The sequence below is a fragment of the Anomaloglossus baeobatrachus genome, chromosome 8 (genome assembly GCF_048569485.1).
Source record: "Anomaloglossus baeobatrachus isolate aAnoBae1 chromosome 8, aAnoBae1.hap1, whole genome shotgun sequence".
NCBI classification, from domain to species: domain Eukaryota; kingdom Metazoa; phylum Chordata; class Amphibia; order Anura; family Aromobatidae; genus Anomaloglossus; species Anomaloglossus baeobatrachus.
Window position 1 is genome coordinate 205,066,845 of NC_134360.1, and position 22,271 is coordinate 205,089,115.

A 22,271-nucleotide genomic window follows, 5' to 3' on the forward strand; every position below is an offset into this window, starting at 1 on the left:
TTACGCCGCCCCCGAACGCTGAATTTCAAACCTCAGGACGCCGCCCCTGGTCCCGCGCATGCGCTGTGCTACTGTAGCGGTGCCGTGCACTGTGTGCACGTGTGACCGCTAGTGACACTTTGCGCGGGCTCGAGGTTATGGGCGGCGCTGTGAGTGTCATCAGCAAGTGCCGCCCATAACCTCGTGACCGCACTTTCGCCTATTCCTCCAGCGTTCTGCTCGCTGGCCAGATGACCGGACGTCACCTCCTTCCCATCCTGCTCAGCAGCAGGAAATAGATGGGAGGAGCGGACGGAGCAGTCGGTGCCCGCGCAAAAGCGTCACCAGCGGTCACACGTGCACGGCACCGCTACAGTAGCACAGCGCATGCGCGGGACCACGGGCGCCCAGGGGCGGCATCCTGAGGTTTGAAATTCAGCGTTCGGGGGCGGTGTAAATCGGCAGGAGGACAGCAACGTACATCAGGCAGCCCGCCCCCATGGAAGATTTAAGAAATTTGCATACGAAAAGGTACAAGTTTGTAAAGTATTTATTTTGGAATAAAAGGGGCCACAAAAACTATAGGAAACTTCCTAGAATGCAGCCCAGGAGCTGCAGAGGGGGGAACTTTTAGCTTTATAGCTAAATTTCTGATGACAGGTTCACTGTAAAGGGTTATTCCCACATTACATTATTTCATAAAGCACAATAAATGCACACTAATTGTTAAAGGGATTGTTCATCTTCAATTAAACTTCTCCCCTGGCTGCACTTAGCTTAAAAAAAAAAAAAAAAAAAAAAAAAAAAAAAAAACATACCAGCAAGTTTTTGCCGCTGCCCTTGGGGTCTGGCATTGGCGCTGTCAAATTGTGCAGCAGCCATTGAGCTCCTCGCTAGAGCTGCCGCACTCATGGATTGGTCGCCGCGCTGTCAAGGTCACATGAGCACTGCAGCCAATGCCATACACCAGAGGCAGTTTGTTTTTTTTTGGGGGGGGTTTAGCAAACTGCAGCCAGAAGAGAAGGGAATTTTGTTTACTTACCGTAAATTCCTTTTCTTCTAGCTCCAATTGGGAGACCCAGACAGTGGGTGTATAGCTACTGCCCTCTGGAGGCCGCACAAAGAACTACACTTAAAAGTGTAAGGCCCCTCCCCTTCTGGCTATACACCCTCCCGTAGGAGTACAGATTCCTCAGTTTTAGTACCAAAGCAAGAAGGAGGAAAGCCAATAACAGTTTCAAAAACAAATTCAATCCGATAACACGATCGGAGAACTTAAGAAACAACATGAACAACATGTGCACCCGAAAAAACGAAACCCTAAGAACAAATAGGGCGGGTGCTGGGTCTCCCAATTGGAGCTAGAAGAAAAGGAATTTACGGTAAGTAAACAAAATTCCCTTCTTCTTTTTCGCTCCTAATTGGGAGACCCAGACAGTGGGACGTCCAAAAGCAGTCCCTGGGTGGGTAAAAAGATACCACATGAACGGGCTGTCAGACAGCCTCTTCCTACAGGTGGGCCACCGCCGCCTGAAGGACCTGTCTACCTAGGCTGGCATCTGCCGAAGCGTAGGTATGCACTTGATAGTGTTTGGTAAACGTGTGCAGACTCGACCAGGTAGCCGCTTGGCACACTTGCTGAGCCGTAGCCTGATGCCGCAATGCCCAGGACGCACCCACGGCTCTGGTAGAATGGGCCTTCAGTCCAGATGGAATCGGAAGCCCAGCAGAACGGTATGTGTGAAGAATTGGTTCCTTGATCCACCGCGCCAGGGTGGATTTGGAAGCTTGCGATCCCTTATGCTGACCAGCGACTAGGACAAAGAGCGCATCAGAACGGCGTAGAGCCGCCGTGCGAGAAATGTAAATCCTGAGTGCTCTCACCAGGTCCAACAGATGTAAACCCTTTTCAAATTGGTGAACTGGATGCGGACACAAAGATGGCAAAGTGATATCCTGATTGAGATGAAAGGAAGAAACCACTTTTGTGAAAGCCGAGAAAGGGGAACCTCTTTCAAAGGCTCGAAAGGCGGCTTCTGGAGAGCAATGAGAACCTTGTTCAGATCCCAGGGTTCCAATGGCCGTCTGTAAGGAGGAACGATATGACAAACTCCTTGGAGAAACGTGCGTACTTTAGAAAGCCGTGCCAAGCGCTTCTGAAAGAATACGGATAGCGCGGAGACTTGACCCTTAAGAGAGCTAAGCGACAAACCTTTTTCCAACCCAGACTGCAGGAAGGAAAGAAAAATTGGCAATGCAAATGGCCAGGGAGAAAACCCTTGAGCCAAGCACCACGCTAAGAATATCTTCCACGTTCTGTGATAGATCTTAGCTGAGGATGGTTTTCTAGCCTGTCTCATTGTGGCAACAACCTCATGAGATAAACCTGAGGCCGCTAGGATCCAGGACTCAATGGCCACACAGTCAGGTTCAGGGCCGCAGAATTCAGATGGAAAAACGGCCCTTGAGACAGCAAATCTGGACGGTCTGGTAGTGTCCACGGTTGGCCTACCGTGAGATGCCACAGATCCGGGTACCACGACCTTCTTGGCCAATCTGGAGCGACGAGTATGGCTCGATGGCAGTCGGACCTGATTTTCCGGAGAACTCTGGGTAACAATGCTAGAGGTGGGAACACATAGGGGAGTCGGAATTGCGACCAATCATGAACCAAGGCGTCTGCCGCCAGTGCTCGGTGATCGTGAGACCGTGCCATGAAAACTGGGACCTTGTTGTTGTGCCGTGACGCCATCAGATCGACGTCCGGCGTCCCCCAGCGGCAACAGATCTGCTGAAACACGTCCGGGTGAAGGGACCATTTTCCTGCGTCCATGCCCTGGCGACTGAGAAAGTCTGCTTCCCAGTTTTCCACGCCTGGGATGTGAACTGCGGATATGGTGGACGCTCTGCTTTCCACCCACGTCAAAATCCGTTGGACTTCTTGAAAAGCTTGGCGACTGCGTGTTCCCCCTTGGTGGTTGATGTACGCCACCGCCGTGGAATTGTCCGACTGAATCCGAATCTGCTTGCCTTCCAGCCATTGTTGGAAGGCTCGCAGGGCAAGATAGATTGCTCTGATTTCCAGAACATTGATCTGCAGGGTGGACTCTTCCAGAGTCCACATCCCCTGAGCCCTGTGGTGGAGATACACCGCTCCCCACCCTGATAGGCTCGCATCCGTCGTGACCACTGCCCAGGACGGGGGAAGGAACGACTTTCCTTGTGACAATGAGGTGGGGAGAAGCCACCAACGCAGAGAGTCCTTGGCAGTCTGAGAGAGGGAGACAGTCCTGTCGAGGGACGTCGATTTCCCGTCCCATTGGCGTAGAATGTCCCATTGTAGAGGGCGCAGATGAAACTGCGCGAACGGGACTGCCTCCATTGCTGCTACCATCTTTCCTAGGAAATGCATGAGGCGCCTCAGTGAGTGCGACTGGCTCTGAAGGAGAGATTGCACTCCAGTCCGTAGCGAGCACTGCTTGTCCAGTGGAAGCTTCACTATCGCTGAGAGAGTATGAAACTCCATGCCAAGATAAGTCAGAGATTGGGTCGGGGTTAGATGAGACTTTGGAAAGTTGATAATCCACCCGAAACTCTGGAGAGTGTCTAGTGCCACCTTCAGACTGTGTTGGCATGCCTCTTGAGAGGGTGCCTTTATAAGCAGGTCGTCTAGATACGGGATGACCGAGTGACCCTGCGAGTGCAGAACAGCTACTACTGCTGCCATGACTTTGGTGAAGACCCGGGGGGCTGTTGCCAGACCGAAAGGTAACGCTACGAACTGCAGGTGTTCGTCGTGTATGACGAAGCGTAGGAAACGCTGATGCTCTGGTGCGATCGGCACGTGGAGATACGCATCTTTGATATCTATTGATGCTAGAAAATCTCCTTGAGACATTGAGGCTATGACGGAGCGTAGGGATTCCATCCGGAACCTCCTGACTTTTACGTGTCTGTTGAGCAACTTTAGATCCAGGACGGGCCGATACGATCCGTCCTTTTTTGGGACCACAAACAGATTGGAGTAAAAACCGTGACCTTGTTCCTGAAGAGGGACGGAGGTCACCACTCCTTCCGCCTTTAGAGCGGCCACCGCCTGCAACAGAGCATCGGCTCGGTCTGGTGGTGGAAAAGTTCTGAAGAAACGAGTTGGCGGACGAGAACTGAACTCTATCCTGTACCCGTGAGACAGAATATCCCTCACCCAACGGTCTTTGACGTGTGACAGCCAGATGTCGCCAAAGTGGGAAAGCCTCCCACCGACCGCGGGTGTGGGAATCGGAGACCGCAAGTCAGGAGGACGCCGTCTTGGCAACGGTTCCTCCGGCTGTCCTTTTTGGGCGTGACTGAGACCTCCAAGAATCTGAGCGTCTCTGGTCTTTTTGAGTCTTTTTTGACGAGGCGAATTGGGACCTGCCCGGTCCTCGAAAGGACCGATAACCAGACTGACCCTTCCTCTGTTGGGGTCTGTTTTGTCTGTGTTGCGGTAAGGATGAGTCCTTACCCTTGGAGTGTTTGATGATTTCATCCAAACGCTCTCCAAACAATCGGTCACGAGAAAAAGGCAAATTGGTTAAGCACTTCTTGGAATGAGAATCTGCTTTCCAATGTCTCAACCACAGGGCCCTACGCAAAACAACGGAGTTGGCTGACGCCACTGCCGTGCGGCTTGTAGCGTCAAGAACAGCATTAATCGCGTACGACGCGAATGCCGCCATTTGCGAGGTCAATGGTGCTACCTGCGGGGCAAATGCACGTGTGACGGAGTCAACCCGCGCCAGCCCGGCTGAGATAGCTTGGAGTGCCCATACGGCTGCAAAAGAAGGCGCTAATGACGCTCCAATCGCTTCATAGATGGATTTCAGCCAGAGCTCCATCTGCCTGTCAGTGGCATCTTTAAGTGCCGCTCCATCTTCAACTGCAACCAAGGATCTAGCTGCAAGCCTGGAAATTGGAGGATCCACTTTTGGACACTGGGTCCAACCCTTGACCACCTCAGGGGGAAAAGGATAGCGTGTATCTTTAAGCCGTTTAGGAAAACGCCTTTCAGGATAAGCGTGGGGTTTCTGGATTGCGTCTCTAAAGTCAGCGTGGTCCAGAAAAGTGCTTAAAGTACGCTTAGGGTATCTGAAATGGATTCTCTCGTGCTGCGAAGCTGACTCCTCCACAAGAGGAGCTGGTGGGGAAATATTTAACATCTTATTGATGTTAAATATAAGATCATTAACTATGGCGTCACCATCTGGTGTATCTAGATTGAGAGCGGTCCCAGGATCAGAATCCTGATCAGTTACGTCCGCCTCATCACCCATAGATTCATCTCGCTGGGATCCTGACCATTGAGATGAATGTGAAGGCCCGTCATAGCGAGCCCGCTTAGGCTGCCCGGGGCCATCGTCCGAGTCAGAGTCTTCACCCTGAGGTGTATATGCCCGTCCCGGAGCTTGGAGCTGAGGGGGACCAGGGGGCAATGATTGCACAGTGTCCGTGGCCTGAAGCACAGGCCTAGCTCGCAATGTGTCAAGAATTTGTGACATAGTGAGAGACATTCTGTCAGCAAAAGCTGCAAACTCAGTTCCTGTCACCTGGACAGCATTCACAGGTGGTACACCCTGGGTCACGTCCAGCAGAGGTCCCGACTGTGCAAGCGCCGCAGGGGCCGAGCACTGCACACAATGGGGGTCCGTGGAGCCTGCCGGTAGAAAAGTCCCACATGCGGTGCAGGAAGCATATAATGTCTGCGCCTTGGCACCCTTGCGTTTTACGGGCGACATGCTGCTGGCTCTCTGCAATGTGAGAGAGTCTATAGCCAAAGGGCGACCAGCGCTATGCAATACAAAGTATTTGTAGAAACAAAATACTAAGAATACTACTGGCACAAGAGGGGGTGAGCCCTGAGGGCTGCTTACCGCCCGCTGAATAGCGGGTAAGAGGCTGCAGAATTCCTTGTCTGGGTCTCCCCGGCTCCCCTCTGCAGCGCAGCGTGTCAGCAGGAATGGCTGCCGGCGTCTGTGGAGAGGGGCGGTCCGTGGGAGTTCCCAAACAAAAGTGCGGGAAACAGTGTCCCCTCTGTGCCTATTGTGAGGGCTGGAGTATGTAAAAACGACTCCAGCCCTCGGCGCTGATGCACTGGCCAGCGTCCCGCCCCTCTCCTGACTGGCAGGTCTGGGGGCGGGAACGGACGGAAGCAGGCCGCAAAAGCCGGGGACTCGAGTTATCAGCGCGGCCGCCGTAAAAGCGCGGGCCGCGCTGAAGTCCCCGGCGCACCACAAGTGCCAGCCGCGCCGCAGTCCCAGCGGCCGGCGTGACCGATTCCTAGATGTGGCCAGCGTCCCGCCCCTCTCCTGACTGGCAGGTCCGGGGGCGGGAACGAACGGAAGCAGGCCGCAAAAGCCGGGGACTCGAGTTATCAGCGCGGCCGCCGTAAAAGCGCGGGCCGCGCTGAAGTCCCCGGCGCACCACAAGTGCCAGCCGCGCTGCAGTCCCAGCGGCCGGCGCGACCGATTCCTATAAGTGTGCCTGCTTCAGCGAAGCTGAATGAGGCCATGGCACAAGCGCCGTAGCGCTGCTGTCCCCCGGCGCACTACAACACCCAGCATGCTGCGGTGTGAGCGCCTGCACGGGGACACAGAGTACCTTGAGGAAGCAGGGCCATGTCCCTGATGTACTCCGCTCCATCCAGCATCTTCTCCAGGGGCTGTAGATGGAGCACGGTCTCAGTGCCTGGAGACCAGTAAATCCCACTTCACCCAGAGCCCTGTAAAAAGGGATGGGGAAGGAATCAGCATGTGGGCTCCTGCCGCCGTACCCGCAATGGGTACCTCAACCTTACAAACACCTCCGACATACAGTGGGGTGAGAAGGGAGCATGCTGGGAGCCCTGTATGGGCCCTCTTTTCTTCCATCCGACATAGTCAGCAGCTGCTGCTGACTAAAAACAATGGAGCTATGCGTGCGTGTCTGACCTCCTTGCGCACAAAGCTAAAACTGAGGAATCTGTACTCCTACGGGAGGGTGTATAGCCAGAAGGGGAGGGGCCTTACACTTTTAAGTGTAGTTCTTTGTGCGGCCTCCAGAGGGCAGTAGCTATACACCCACTGTCTGGGTCTCCCAATTAGGAGCGAAAAAGAAAGTTTAATTTACAGGGAACAACCCCTTGAACATACAGAATAATCCCAACAGAAAGTCACTTTCAGGTACCTTTGAGTTTGTTTTTTTTTAATATATTATATATATTATATCCTCTGCATCCACTTCCACATTCTATTCTTAAGGCCCATTTACACACAACGACATCGCTAACGATATGTCGTCGAGGTCACGGAATTCGTGACGCACATTCGGCCTCGTTAGCGATGCCGTTGCGTGTGACACCTACGAGCGACCGCTAACGATCAAAAATACTCACCTAATCGTTGATACGTTGTTCATTTTCAAAATCTCGTTGGTCGTTGTGGACATAGGTTGTCGTTCCTGAGGCAGCACACATCACTACATGTGACACCCCGGGAACGACGAACAACAGCTTACCTGCATCCTCTGGCAATGAGGCGGGCGTGTCGTTAATGTAGCTGGTCTCCGCCCCTCCGCTTCTATTGGTTGGCCACTGTGTGACGTCGCTATGACAGCACATGAACCTCCCCCTTAACAAAGAGGTTGTTCGCCGCCCAACGATATTGTGCGCCACGGGCAGCGATTTGCCCGTGACGCACAAACGACGGGGGCGAGTGCAATTGGCAGCGACATCGCTAGCGATGTCGCTGTGTGTAAAGCAGCCTTTACACTGCTAAAACTGCATATGCAGAAGCACCCTGCTTCTCCTCTGTGCTGCAGACCCCTCTTGTATTATCATAAAAAGATAGGAAGATAAAAAAAAACAAAACTTAAGAATAATGATATTACTATCTTTTTATAACAATAAAAATATATTATATTGTTTTATCATGATCTTCTCTTCTATTATTAATAAAAAATCATAAAAAAAATACAAAAATAGAATATATTGTTTTCATTATAAAAAGATGATTATAGAATAAAAATGCATTTTTTATATATTAATAATATTTTAGAACAACAATGTATTTTGTTATGAAATAATAAATAATTTTAGAATAAAAAAATGTAATAATATTCAGAATAAATTTTAGAACAATATTTTTCTGAACTAATAATAATAATAATAATAATAATAATAATAATAATAATAATAATAACTCAATTGTGCAGCAGGAATAAAATAAGAAAAAAAAAAATTGGTCACTTTTGATCTGGCAATAGATTTTCTTTAAATGGTTCCCTGACCAGATATTATTTGATGTGAGCATTTAATTGACTGGACATTCACATAACACATTGATGCACTCACCTCCACATTCACCATGATGAAATTATGAGAAAGTTCGGAGATCTCCTTGCACTCTGCAAACTTTGGTTTCAGCGCTGCACGAGAAATACAATAAAAATGTGAAGATGAAGTCTTCAGTATCACATAGATGATTACACAGTAATATACACTGTGATCCATGTAGTCCAGGATGAACAGCATCTGTACTGCAATTTCTTAAAGAGGTTTTGGATTGGCGAGCCCATGCCTATAGCAAGTGAGCAGATTCGACCGTCCCAAAAGGAACAGGTGGACCCCCGGGTAGGCCATGGTGCAGAAGTGGGGACCCAATGCCCCTACATAAGCAGAGCTGGCACAGTACATTTTATGCAACATGGTTAGAACAGGGTACAATCACATTATTCATGTAAGAAACTACCTATAGAATATGTTTGTCATTTTTGGGCATAAAAGTATTTTCAAGAAACTTTTATTATTATTAATTATTATTATTATTATATAGAAGCTTAGGTAAAATACTGCACATACCTAACAGTGGGCCACCAGCAATCAATGTGACTAGCATTACTGTCTTAGGCTTAATTGGACCACTAGTCAGTATGTGATTGGCCGATGTAGTTTAAAATATGGCAGGACAGTTAACAGTCTGTATTAGGACTAAGGGCCTGTGCACAGGTTGCGGTTTGGTTGCATTATATTCTTTACAGATGTCAGCAAAGTGATTGAGAATCCTGAAGTCTCATGCACATGTTGCTTATGTTCTCTGTACAGATTTGCAGCAGCGTTAAATTTCTAGCATGTCAAGTTTTTCAATGTTTTTGCAACAGATTTCACTCATAGCAATGAATGGGAAAAATCTGCACCAAAACTCACCTATTTTAAGCATCACTTTTCCTGCCAGGAGATGCAGAAATAGCACCAAAGTTTCTGCACTAAATACTTAATGTGTGCACAGACCCTAGGGCTGAAAGCTGCAACACAAGGGTCAGCAGTGTTTTTCCTTCTATTGTGAAATATACATATATAAGATATACATATATTATATAGTATATGCTGTGTGTGTGTGTGTGTGTGTGTGTGTGTGTGTGTGTGTGTGTGTGTGTGTGTGTGTGTGTGTGTGTGTGTGTATTGTGAGGTAGCGACCACCAATGTTGTGGATGGTCGCAGTGGAGAAGGATCCCTCTGTGATATTGAACTGAAGGTGTGACTGTGGGACCTGTAGTTCCACAGAACTTGGGTTGTAATTAAGGGTTAGGTTCCCTTTAAACTGTGACCAGTGCGATGGACAGAGCTGGAGAATCACATACCTCCACCTGTGGGTGTATCCGGTTGGGTTTAAGAGACTGTTAGTTTTAGAAACAGGGAGAAGCCTGAGAGAGTGCTGCACATGGAGGATGTGTGCTGGAGAGAAACCTGAGAGTGCTGCACATGGAGGATGTGTGCTGGAGAGAAACCTGAGAGTGCTGCACATGGAGGATGTGTGCTGGAGATCTCAGTCTGTGTGAAGACTGAAGAGAGACTCCTGGAAATCAGTCCAGGTGAGGACTGGGGAAAATACTGCAGCCTGGCTGGAGAGGGCTGGAGGCTGCAGGAAGCAACCACAGTGACTTGTGTTCGCTGGCTGGAGCCAAAGTGTGGAGAATCCACTATGGACATTTAATTGGACTGGAAGCCCACGGTATGTGTATGTTATATTTTCCTTTAAGCCAGGAGAGGCTTTGTTACATTTTGCTTAGCAGTTTATGTTGAGTCTAATAAATAAACTGCTGCGTTTTATAAGAGACGGTGATACCTATGATGTCTCACCGCTGCGAGTGAAACCCATCCATCTATCTATCCCTCTCCACCCATCCATCCATCTATCCCTCTCCACCCATCCATCCATCCATCTATCCCTCTCCACCCATCCATCCATCCATCTATCCCTCTCCACCCATCCATCCATCCATCTATCCCTCTCCACCCATCCATCCATCTATCTATCCCTCTCCACCCATCCATCCATCTATCTATCCCTCTCCACCCATCCATCCATCTATCTATCCCTCTCCACCCATCCATCCATCTATCTATCCCTCTCCACCCATCCATCCATCTATCTATCCCTCTCCACCCATCCATCCATCTATCTATCCCTCTCCACCCATCCATCCATCTATCTATCCCTCTCCACCCATCCATCCATCTATCTATCCCTCTCCACCCATCCATCCATCTATCTATCCCTCTCCACCCATCCATCCATCTATCTATCCCTCTCCACCCATCCATCCATCCATCTATCCCTCTCCACCCATCCATCCATCTATCTATCCCTCTCCACCCATCCATCCATCTATCTATCCCTCTCCACCCATCCATCCATCTATCTATCCCTCTCCACCCATCCATCCATCTATCTATCCCTCTCCACCCATCCATCCATCTATCTATCCCTCTCCACCCATCCATCCATCTATCTATCCCTCTCCACCCATCCATCCATCTATCCCTCTCCACCCATCCATCCATCTATCCCTCTTCACCCATCCATCCATCTATCCCTCTTCACCCATCCATCCATCTATCTATCCCTCTCCACCCATCCATGCATCTATCTATCCCTCTTCACCCATCCATCCATCTGGCCATCCCTCTCCACCCATCCATCCATCTATCTATCCCTCTCCACCCATCCATCTATCTATCTATCCCTCTCCACCCATCCATCCATCTATCTATCCCTCTCCACCCATCCATCTATCTATCCCTCTCCACCCATCCATCCATCTATCTATCTATCTATCCCTCTCCACCCATCCATCCATCTATCTATCCCTCTCCACCCATCCATCCATCTATCTATCCCTCTCCACCCATCCATCCATCTATCTATCCCTCGCCACCCATCCATCCATCTGGCCATCCCTCTCCACCCATCCATCCATCTATCTATCTATCCCTCTCCACCCATCCATCCATCCATCCATCTATCCCTCTCCACCCATCCATCCATCTATCCCTCTCCACCCATCCATCCATCTATCTATCTATCTATCTATCCCTCTCCACCCATCCATCCATCTATCTATCCCTCTCCACCCATCCATCCATCCATCCATCTATCCCTCTCCACCCATCCATCCATCTATCCCTCTCCACCCATCCATCCATCTATCCCTCTCCACCCATCCATCCATCTATCCCTCTCCACCCATCCATCCATCTATCTATCTATCTATCTATCCCTCTCCACCCATCCATCCATCTATCTATCCCTCTCCACCCATCCATCTATCCCTCTCCACCCATCCATCCATCTATCCCTCTCCACCCATCCATCCATCTATCCCTCTTCACCCATCCATCCATCTATCCCTCTTCACCCATCCATCCATCTATCTATCCCTCTCCACCCATCCATCCATCCATCTATCTCTCTCCACCCATCCATCCATCTATCTATCTATCTCTCTCCACCCATCCATCCATCTATCTATCTATCACTCTCCACCCATCCATCCATCTATCTATCTATCCCTCTCCACCCATCCATCCATCTATCTATCTATCCCTCTCCACCCATCCATCCATCTATCTATCTATCCCTCTCCACCCATCCATCCATCCATCTATCTATCCCTCTCCACCCATCCATCCATCTATCTATCTATCCCTCTCCACCCATCCATCCATCTATCTATCCCTCTTCACCCATCCATCCATCTGGCCATCCCTCTCCACCCATCCATCCATCCATCTATCTATCCCTCGCCACCCATCCATCCATCTATCTATCCCTCGCCACCCATCCATCCATCTGGCCATCCCTCTCCACCCATCCATCCATCTGGCCATCCCTCTCCACCCATCCATCCATCTATCCCTCTCCACCCATCCATCCATCTATCTATCCCTCTCCACCCATCCATCCATCTATCTATCTATCCCTCTCCACCCATCCATCCATCTATCTATCTATCCCTCTCCACCCATCCATCCATCTATCTATCTATCCCTCTCCACCCATCCATCCATCTATCTATCTATCCCTCTCCACCCATCCATCCATCTATCTATCTATCCCTCTCCACCCATCCATCCATCTATCTATCTATCCCTCTCCACCCATCCATCCATCTATCTATCTATCCCTCTCCACCCATCCATCCATCTATCTATCTATCCCTCTCCACCCATCCATCCATCTATCTATCTATCCCTCTCCACCCATCCATCCATCTATCTATCTATCCCTCTCCACCCATCCATCCATCTATCTATCCCTCTCCACCCATCCATCCATCTATCTATCTATCCCTCTTCACCCATCCATCCATCTATCTATCCCTCTCCACCCATCCATGCATCTATCTATCCCTCTTCACCCATCCATCCATCTGGCCATCCCTCTCCACCCATCCATCCATCTATCTATCCCTCTCCACCCATCCATCTATCTATCTATCCCTCTCCACCCATCCATCCATCCATCTATCTATCCCTCTCCACCCATCCATCCATCTATCCCTCTTCACCCATCCATCCATCTGGCCATCCCTCTCCACCCATCCATCCATCCATCTTGCCATCCCTCTCCACCCATCCATCCATCTATCTATCTATCCCTCTCCACCCATCCATCCATCTATCTATCTATCCCTCTGCACCCATCCATCCATCTATCTATCTATCCCTCGCCACCCATCCATCCATCTGGCCATCCCTCGCCACCCATCCATCCATCTGGCCATCCCTCGCCACCCATCCATCCATCTGGCCATCCCTCGCCACCCATCCATCCATCTGGCCATCCCTCGCCACCCATCCATCCATCTGGCCATCCCTCGCCACCCATCCATCCATCTGGCCATCCCTCGCCACCCATCCATCCATCTGGCCATCCCTCGCCACCCATCCATCCATCTGGCCATCCCTCGCCACCCATCCATCCATCTGGCCATCCCTCGCCACCCATCCATCCATCTGGCCATCCCTCGCCACCCATCCATCCATCTGGCCATCCATCCATCCATCCATCCATCTGGCCATCCCTCGCCACCCATCCATCCATCTGGCCATCCCTCGCCACCCATCCATCCATCTGGCCATCCCTCGCCACCCATCCATCCATCTGGCCATCCCTCGCCACCCGGCCATCCCTCGCCACCCGGCCATCCCTCGCCACCCGGCCATCCCTCGCCACCCGGCCATCCCTCGCCACCCGGCCATCCCTCGCCACCCGGCCATCCCTCGCCACCCGGCCATCCCTCGCCACCCGGCCATCCCTCGCCACCCGGCCATCCCTATCCGGCCATCTAATTTTTTTTTAAATGTTGGGAAGTAGAAGTGAAGTTTCTTTGCCGGATTATATCTTTTCCTCTTTTACAGCAGAGGCTATGATTGGTGCCTGCGATGCTTTCCATAATGTTGGAGCACATACACAAGGAATGGTGGTGAGTGGGCCCTCTGTTTTCCTTTTAATTGCCCAAGTCGGAGTTGATTACCTTTGCACGCACCACACCAGGTTTTATGGATCAAAAGCATTATCGGTAACCCACTGCAAGAATGAAGAAAAAGATTAGCTGATGTGTGTCATACAAAATGGTGCATACAACTCATATATACTCAAATATGCCAAGTGCCATCCTATATTAAATAAAAAGATAATAGAAAAAATTAAATAGGCAACATGCAGCGCATGGATACATAAAACGACCAAGACTCGCCAATGCAAATTAATGGGTGCAAGAAGGTTAAAAAACGCACACTCGCATTACAAGTGGCATACCAAACAGATTTCACTCATCCAACTTTTCTGGATGAAAATGGGAACATTTTTTTTTATACTCAGATGTGAGCAAGCCCTAAAGTGCAGAATTTCCATGCAGAAAGAGTGCTGTATAACAGCGCACCACCTGAGCAGGTGCGATATAATATTCTATTCAACACAGTGCATACAAAACAAGTGGAAGACGCTGCAAGAACACAATAATCAGAACAGATTTCTACTCCGTATCTTGGTGCAGAAGAAATGCAGAATGTGGAAACGAGACCTGACAAAGAAAATCTGCACATGGACAAGGAACAGATTTTGCAATAGAGGAACTCAGAAAAATCCATACCAAATCTGCAACACATAAAATAATAATAATGTAAGGACATTTCTGCTACAAACCAACATGGCCGTTACCTGCTGGCGGCCTCCTGCCTCCCATCTTCCAGAGTTCTCCAGTGGATGTGGTCTCCAAAACCTAAAAACACAAAAATAAGATGCTAATCAGCGAATCTTGGTTTATCCTCATATACAGGGTGGTCCAAAACTAGGTGGACAGTATGTGTAATAGGGTTATCAAACATGGTGTAAAGGGAAACTGACTCAGTTGCCCTTAGCAACCAATCAGATTCCCCGTTTCATTTTCCAAAGAGTCTGTAAAGAATGAAAGGTGGAATCTGATTGGTTGCTAAGGGCAACTGAGTCAGTTTCACTTCACACCATGTCTGAAAACCCTGTTACACATACTGTCCACCTACTTTTGGACCACCCTGTATTTCTACAGACACTCGTTGAGTAGTGAAGAACAAATATTCGGATTATTCATACTGAATACCTAGCACTATTCCACTATTCTAATGCAAGTCAACGGGGAACTTGAGCATTTTTCTTGAAGATTTCCCAAAAACAGTTTGGGTTCCCCATTGACTTGCATTAGGTTTGTTATTCATGACGAATACTGGAATAGTCCTAGATATTCTGTGCTAATAATCCGAACCTCAATATTTCGTATTCGCTGATCACTATTGTTGAGTGCTACAGCCCTGTCAACCAGGGCCATAGTCAGCACCCAGCAAACTTGTCCCGGGGAACACTTAGGGCCAGATTTCAACTGGCGACATACAGTGGACTTGTATATGAAGGTAACATGCTCTGTCCAGCACTGATGTCGGCTGTGTTATACAGCTGACGCCCTCTTCTAACTGCTTTGATCAAACCGAGTTCCGATCAGAACAGTTTAATCTGGAAAAACTTGATGCTCCTGTCAATTGATTCAGCAGCATTTTGGCTATGTGCACTCGCTGAGTATTTGGTTGCAGAAGATTCTGCATGTCTTGGCAGAAAAAAAAAAAAAAAACCCGCTCTGGCACCTAAACCATTTCTGAGCAGCAAAGAATCCTTAAATTGTCCAATTCTAGCACAGGACACCTGCTCACAATGGCAGAGACTTTCCCTAGGTGTAGTCTAGTCCGTATCCTGGATGGCAAGATTCCAAACTAGGATACATGGTCTGCTGCAGCGCCACAAACTGTGCAACACCAGCCATACTCAGCCGTCACCCCATGCCAAAGCCTGGACAGCCTCATACGGCACACTATGACCCACGGCAGCCTCATGGGTGACACCCAGGATGACCAAGACACAGTCAGCCCCCGGGACAACTGGAAATCCCCCCAGTGGCCCACACCGATTTTTTTTTTTTTTGTATTGTCTCAAATTGTCTGTACGTGTCCCCTCTGAATTGTAAAGCGCTGCGGAATATGTTGGCGCTATAGAAATAAAACTTTATTAATTATTATTATTATATCCAGCACATCAGACTCTCCCCTACCGTGGAAAGCTTCAACAGGAACCTCAAGACCCACCTCTTCCAACAAGCCTACAACCTACAATAGCCCTCAGTCCAGTAGACCACTGCGCAACCAGCTCTGTCCTCACCTATTGTACCATCACCCATCCCCTGTAGACTGTGAGCCCTCGCGGGCAGGGTCCTCTCTCCTCCTATACCAGTCTGTTATGTACTGTTAATGATTGTTGTACGTATACCCTCTTTCACTTGTAAAGCGCCATGGAATAAATGGCGCTATAATAATAAATAATAATAATAATAATAATAATAATAAAATATCCAAGATACAACGTCAGCCGCTCTGCCTCCACGTGTGTGGGCACCAAGTCAGGGATAAAGTCACCACTGGTCAGTACCCTGGTTCGCCATAGCGCCCTGCACCATAATGCCCACCATGGCCTGCGCTACGCACCATAGCACCCACCATGGCCTGCGCCGCGCTCCATAGCACCCACCATGGCCTGCGCCGCGCTCCATAGCGCCCACCATGGCCTGCGCCGCGCTCCATAGCGCCCACCATGGCCTGCGCCGCGCTCCATAGCGCCCACCATGGCCTGCGCCGCGCTCCATAGCGCCCACCATGGCCTGCGCCGCGCTCCATAGCGCCCACCATGGCCTGCGCCGCGCACACCATAGCGCCCACCATGGCCTGCGCAGCGCACCATAGCACCCACCATGGCCTGCGCAGCGCACCATAGCACCCACCATGGCCTGCGCAGCGCACCATAGCACCCACCATGGCCTGCGCAGCGCACCATAGCACCCACCATGGCCTGCGCAGCGCACCATAGCACCCACCATGGCCTGCGCCGCGCACCATAGCACCCACCATGGTCTGCGCCGCGCTCCATAGCACGTACCGAAGTGTGCGCCACTCATCATGTCACCCCCCCAGAGCCTGCACAGAGCAACATGGCGCCCCCAGAGGCCGTGCAACATGGCAACCCCAAGGCCTGCATCGAGCACCAGAGTCTGCGGCGTGCACAATAGCGCCCACTAGTGCCTGTGCAGCAAACCAGAGCGCCCCCCAGAGAAGGGCGCCGCGAACCACAGCACCCCCTCAAGACTTGCGCCACGAACCATAGCGCACCCTCAAGACCTGCGCCGCGAACCATAGCGCCCCCTCAAGACCTGCGCCACGAACCATAGCGCACCCTCAAGACCTGCGCCACGAACCATAGCGCCCCCTCAAGACCTGCGCCACGAACCATAGCGCCCCCTCAAGACCTGCGCCACGAACCATAGCGCACCCTCAAGACCTGCGCCGCGAACCATAGCGCACCCTCAAGACTTGCGCCACGAACCATAGCGCACCCTCAAGACCTGCGCCGCGAACCATAGTGCCCCCTCAAGACCTGCGCCGTGCACCATAGCCCCCCAGAGCCTGCGCTGATCACCATAGCGCCCCCCAGAGATTGCAGCACGTGAGTCCACCAGTGACTTTACCTCGCCCAAGTCCTTCACCAGCAGATACCAGCGCTGTCCCTAGAGCCAGGAGCAGGACACCGGCACACAGCACCGAACAGCGGCTGTTACAAGGCAGCATGACAGCGGGAGAGCAGCACAGACTGCACGGGCAGGAGCGGCGTCCGGGGGAAGTGATGTGAGCCGGATGGAGGCGGCTCTGCAGTGACCGGCGCTGTGCGGGGGGGCTCTGTGCAGACTCCATCCGTGCACGGCGACACCGTGTTATCACACCGGCTGCCCGCGCCGCTCAGTCCCCGTGCTTTCATTAGGAGGACCCGTTGCATTTCTATGGGCTCCGTCTATACAGACCTCATTATTAGCAGTGGGCCCCTCTGCTGCTATATGAAACATGGCGGCAACAGAAAAAAAATAAATGTTACCCACCTGAGCTCACATGTCTTGTAATCATCCGTAGATCGGATCCTGCAGAGAGCTGCTGGCAAAAACCTTCTGCAAACAACTCTTTTGTCCATTTTTAAATAGGTTCACATTTCCGTTATTTTGTATCAGTCACAATCCACCGCTCTGATAAACAACGCAATCCGTTTTCCGGATTCCGTTGTTTCCCATAGACGTGAATGAGTGGCGGATTGCGACTGATGACCTTGCGGTGCATCCGCTGTGTGGCGTATCAGTCGTTTTTGGACTGACTGCCGGGCGGAAACCGCAGAATATAACGTTTTTTGGGTCGTCAAAATTAACGCACTGCGCAGGATTCCGTCGCAATCCGTCAAGCGTGTAATGTTTGTCTATGGTACTGGATTCCGTGATGCTCTACTGAGCATGCCCAGCATGTTTGGCACACCCATTGGGCTGTCCCAAACACAAACGGATCACGACGGATCCATAAAAAACGGACGCGACGGATCAGTTTTAACACATCCGTTGCGTCAGTTGACATCTAAAAAACGACGGATCCGTCGCTCAGTCGCAATGGCGGACCTGATGGATTTAAAACAACGGAAGTGTGAACTTAGCCTAATTTCTGCTGGATCCTTTTTTTTAACATTGGAGTCTATGGAGAACGGATCCGTTAACTGATTTCTATTTATTCATCCGTTTTTATTTCATTTGTAGTGAATCCGTTTTTTTCTTACTAGATCAGTTTCAAGTGGAAGCTAAATAGCGATCCGGTAACAGATCCGTTCTACATAGACTCCAATATTAATAAAAAAACGGATCCTGCTGATATCAGTTTTTTAAAATATGGACAAAAAACTGTCGTTTGCAGAAGTTTTTGCTTATTGCTGCTTGGTCTATTCTAAAGGCCTCTTTCACATGTCCTTGTCTCCAGGACGTGTTTGGTCCTTTTTCTCACGTACCGGAGACACGGGCACGCGTAGACCCATTAAAATCAATGGGTCTGCGCTCACGCGCGTGTTCTCCCATGGACAGTGTGGAGCATACGTGTGTCCGTGTGCTCCACACGTCAACATGTCTGTTTTTCTCCGGCATCACGGGTGTCGCTTGGAACGCAAACGGACCACACGGATGTGTTCCGTGTGACACGCCGGTGAAAACACACGTGTCTGAGAAAAAAAAAACTTTACTCACCTTCTCCTGCACGGTCTGTGGTGTAGGTGCGTCTGTGTGTCAGTGTGTTTGTTCACCGTGTGCTGTCAGGGTGACATCCGCATAGCACACGGACGCATGAACTTCTATACTTACCTGTCCATGGTGCTGTGGTGTCCGGCGCTGCTGCTGCTTCCGGTCTGTGGTGCAGTGAATATGCAATAAGCATAATGAGCAGGGGTTGGACGCAAGTGACAGCAGTGGCAGAGACAGCAGCGCTGGAGACAGGTGAGTATAGAAAAGCATTTTATTTCACAGACACGTGCTTTTCTCGAGTACGTGTCACACTGATGTCACACTGATCACATCAATGTACGGTCCGTGTCACACCCGTGCTGCCGGAAAAAAATGGACATGTCACCGTGTGGAGCACACAGACACACATATGCTCCATGGAAACACGCACGTGTGCGCAAACCCATTGATTTTAATGGGTCTACATGTGCCCGTGACTCTGGTACATGTGAAACGGACGTCACAAGTATTGGAGACACGGCTGTGTGGAGGGGGCCTAAGAGCGCTCTCACACTGTTTTTTGTCCCCAAGTTCAGTGGTCCTGTTTTAGGGTTTACGCCAGGATTTCCACCAAAACGGGATTTGGACAGATGCGCCAATGGGGTCATTGACTATAAAGGTGCTGACAGAGTCACCGTGTGCTCTATCGTGCACCATTTTCGGGTGTCTGCCTACAGTAGGTGTATATGCTAGAAAATGGTGCATGACAGATCACGCGGTGACTCTGTCTGCACCATTAGGCCTCGGTTCCACTAGCGTATCGCTTCTGATGTGAGAGAATTGGATGTGATATGCTAATAGCGCTCAGCTCAGGCTCTACTGCCAGGATGAGCTGCAGGTCATGATCCTGCAATTGGATCACAGCTGTGGAGAAAAGGGAGAGAGTAATTTCTGCATTGCCTGTATATGATACTGCACTTGGATGACATCTGAGTGCAGTCCGATGTTTCACATGCTCCCATAGAATTCTATAGGTGCGTGTGAGCCACTGCCAAACGTAGCATGCTGCAATTTTTTTCTCATGCCGATTAGGCATGAGAAAAAAAAAATGTAGATGAACACTGCTTCACTGTTTAAGGCCTCTTTCAGACATCTGTGTCTCTGGTACGTGTGATGTCCGATTTCACACGTATCGGAGACACGGACACACGTAGACCCATTAAAATCAATGGGTTTGTGCACACTGCGTGTTTTCACATAGACTGTGTGTCCGTGTGGAGCATACGTGTGTCCGTGTGCTTCACATGTAGACATGTCCATTTTTCTCTGGCACCATGGGTGTCACACGGACCTCACGGACTGCACATTGATGTGCTCCGTGTGACATCAGTGTGACATGTACCGGAGAAAACCACGTTTTTGTGAAATAAAATGCTTTTCTATACTCACCTTCTCCAGCGCTGCTGTCTCTGCCGCTGCTGTCACCTGCTTCCGACCCCTGCTCATTATGCTCATTGCATATTCACTGCACCTCGGGTCGGAAGCAGCAGCAGCACTGGACACAGCAGCATCACGGAGAGGTAAGTATAGACGTTCATGCTGTCCATGTGCTATGTGGATGTCACACGGGATAGCACACTGACAGCACACACTGAGCAGACACACACATACATACGCACCTACACCACGAACCGTGCAAGAAGTGTGTTTTACATGTATGTGTGAAAAAGGCCTAAGGCCTCCTTCACACTTCTGTGTTTCTGGTATGTGTTGTGTCTATTTCCACACATACCGGAGACATGGACACAGGACATACGTAGACCTAATAAAATCAATGGGCTTGGTCGCACATCCCTGTTTTCACACGGACGTGTGTCTGTGTGGAACACACACATGTTTGTGTGTGCCACACGGTGACATGTCCATTTTCTGCTGGCATCACGGATGTCACACGGACCACACACTGATATGATCCATGTGCTAGATATGTACTAGAGAATACACCTGTCCCTTAAAAAAAATAATTTTTATACCTACCTGTCTTTGGCGCTGCTGTCACTTGCTTCCGGGTCCCACTCATTATGCTCATGAATATTCACTGCACTCACCGCGGACCCGGAAATAACAGCAGCATCGGTGATAGGTAAATATACCAGCTCATGCTGTCCGTGTGCTATCCAGATGTCACACAGATAGCACAGGGAAAGCACATGGAGAATATACAAAGGGACACATGGATAAACCTACTGATCTGCCCCATGGATTGTCACACATGTTCATTAAATGCACGAACATGTGACAGATGCCTATCACTGGTGCGAGTGCTATCCGATGTTTTATTGGATTGCTCACGTCTATGTTAATCACAAGTGGAACCAAGGCTTATAAACCACTATGGATACTGATAGAAAAAAAATAGTACAAAAAATGGTTAAAAAATAAAAATACATAAAAATTAACGCCCCTTAGTCTAAGTTAAAAATACATTAAAAAAAGAAAAACTAAACATATTTGTCAAAAAATCCGATCTAGTGAAATATACTGTTATGTAACCCATCTAGTAAGAAAAATACCAGAACAACACAATTGTGATTTTTTTTCCCCGGATGCCGCACGTCCCCTGACAAGTCAATAAACAGCGACAAAATATCGTATGTGCTCCAAAATGCTGCCTATAAAAAAATCTCAGGTCTCCGAAACTGGCGACGGAAACCACATTTTTTTTATTTATTTTTTTTTAGAAATGTTTGCTATTTATTAACCACTAGAATATGAAACAAAACTATAGAAGTTTGGTCTTGCCACGATCGTACTGACGTGGAGAATCGTGATATGATATCCGGTCATTTTTACCCAACAATGAACGCCATAAAAAATTGAAACCAAAAACACCAATGGCGGCATCGCATTTTCGCATTTCTTTTTTTTCCACAATTTTACCCCGTTAGGATGTCTCCCCCCCATTTATCTCTATATTATATGGTATCATAACAAAACTAAAAGTCGTCCCACACAAGAGGAGCCGTCAGGCGGCTGTGGGGGTCAGGAAAAGGGAAAAGAGGAGCCATCAGGTGGCTGTGGGGGTCAGGAAAAGAGGAGCCATCAGGCGGCTGTGGGGGACAGGAAAAGGGAAGCAGTCAGACGGCTATGGGGGTCAGGAAAAGGGAAGCCGTCAGGCGGATGTGGGGGTCAGGAAAAGGGAAAAGAGGAGCCGTCAGGCGGCTGTGGGGGTCAGGAAAAGGGAAAAGAGGAGCCGTCAGGCGGCTGTGGGGGTCAGGAAAAGGGAAGCCGTCAGGCGGATGTGGGGGTCAGGAAAAGGGGACTCATCGGGCAGCTGTGGGGGTCAGGAA

General features: G+C 49.7%; 1 protein-coding gene across 1 annotated transcript in view; it reads right to left on the reverse strand.

Moving 5' to 3' along the window:
• Positions 1 to 17,533, reverse strand: part of TXNDC12 (thioredoxin domain containing 12) — a 29,593-nt gene extending 12,060 nt beyond the window's left edge. Inside the window, exons 1-4 of the mRNA XM_075321060.1 lie at positions 17,374 to 17,533; positions 14,496 to 14,556; positions 13,810 to 13,862; positions 8,345 to 8,418 (exon numbers count right to left, since the gene is read on the reverse strand). Coding sequence (XP_075177175.1) covers positions 8,345 to 8,418; positions 13,810 to 13,862; positions 14,496 to 14,556; positions 17,374 to 17,473 — 288 coding nt within the window. The 5' untranslated portion in view covers positions 17,474 to 17,533. The remainder of the gene's footprint in view (positions 1 to 8,344; positions 8,419 to 13,809; positions 13,863 to 14,495; positions 14,557 to 17,373) is intronic.
• Positions 17,534 to 22,271: the final 4,738 nt, after the last annotated feature.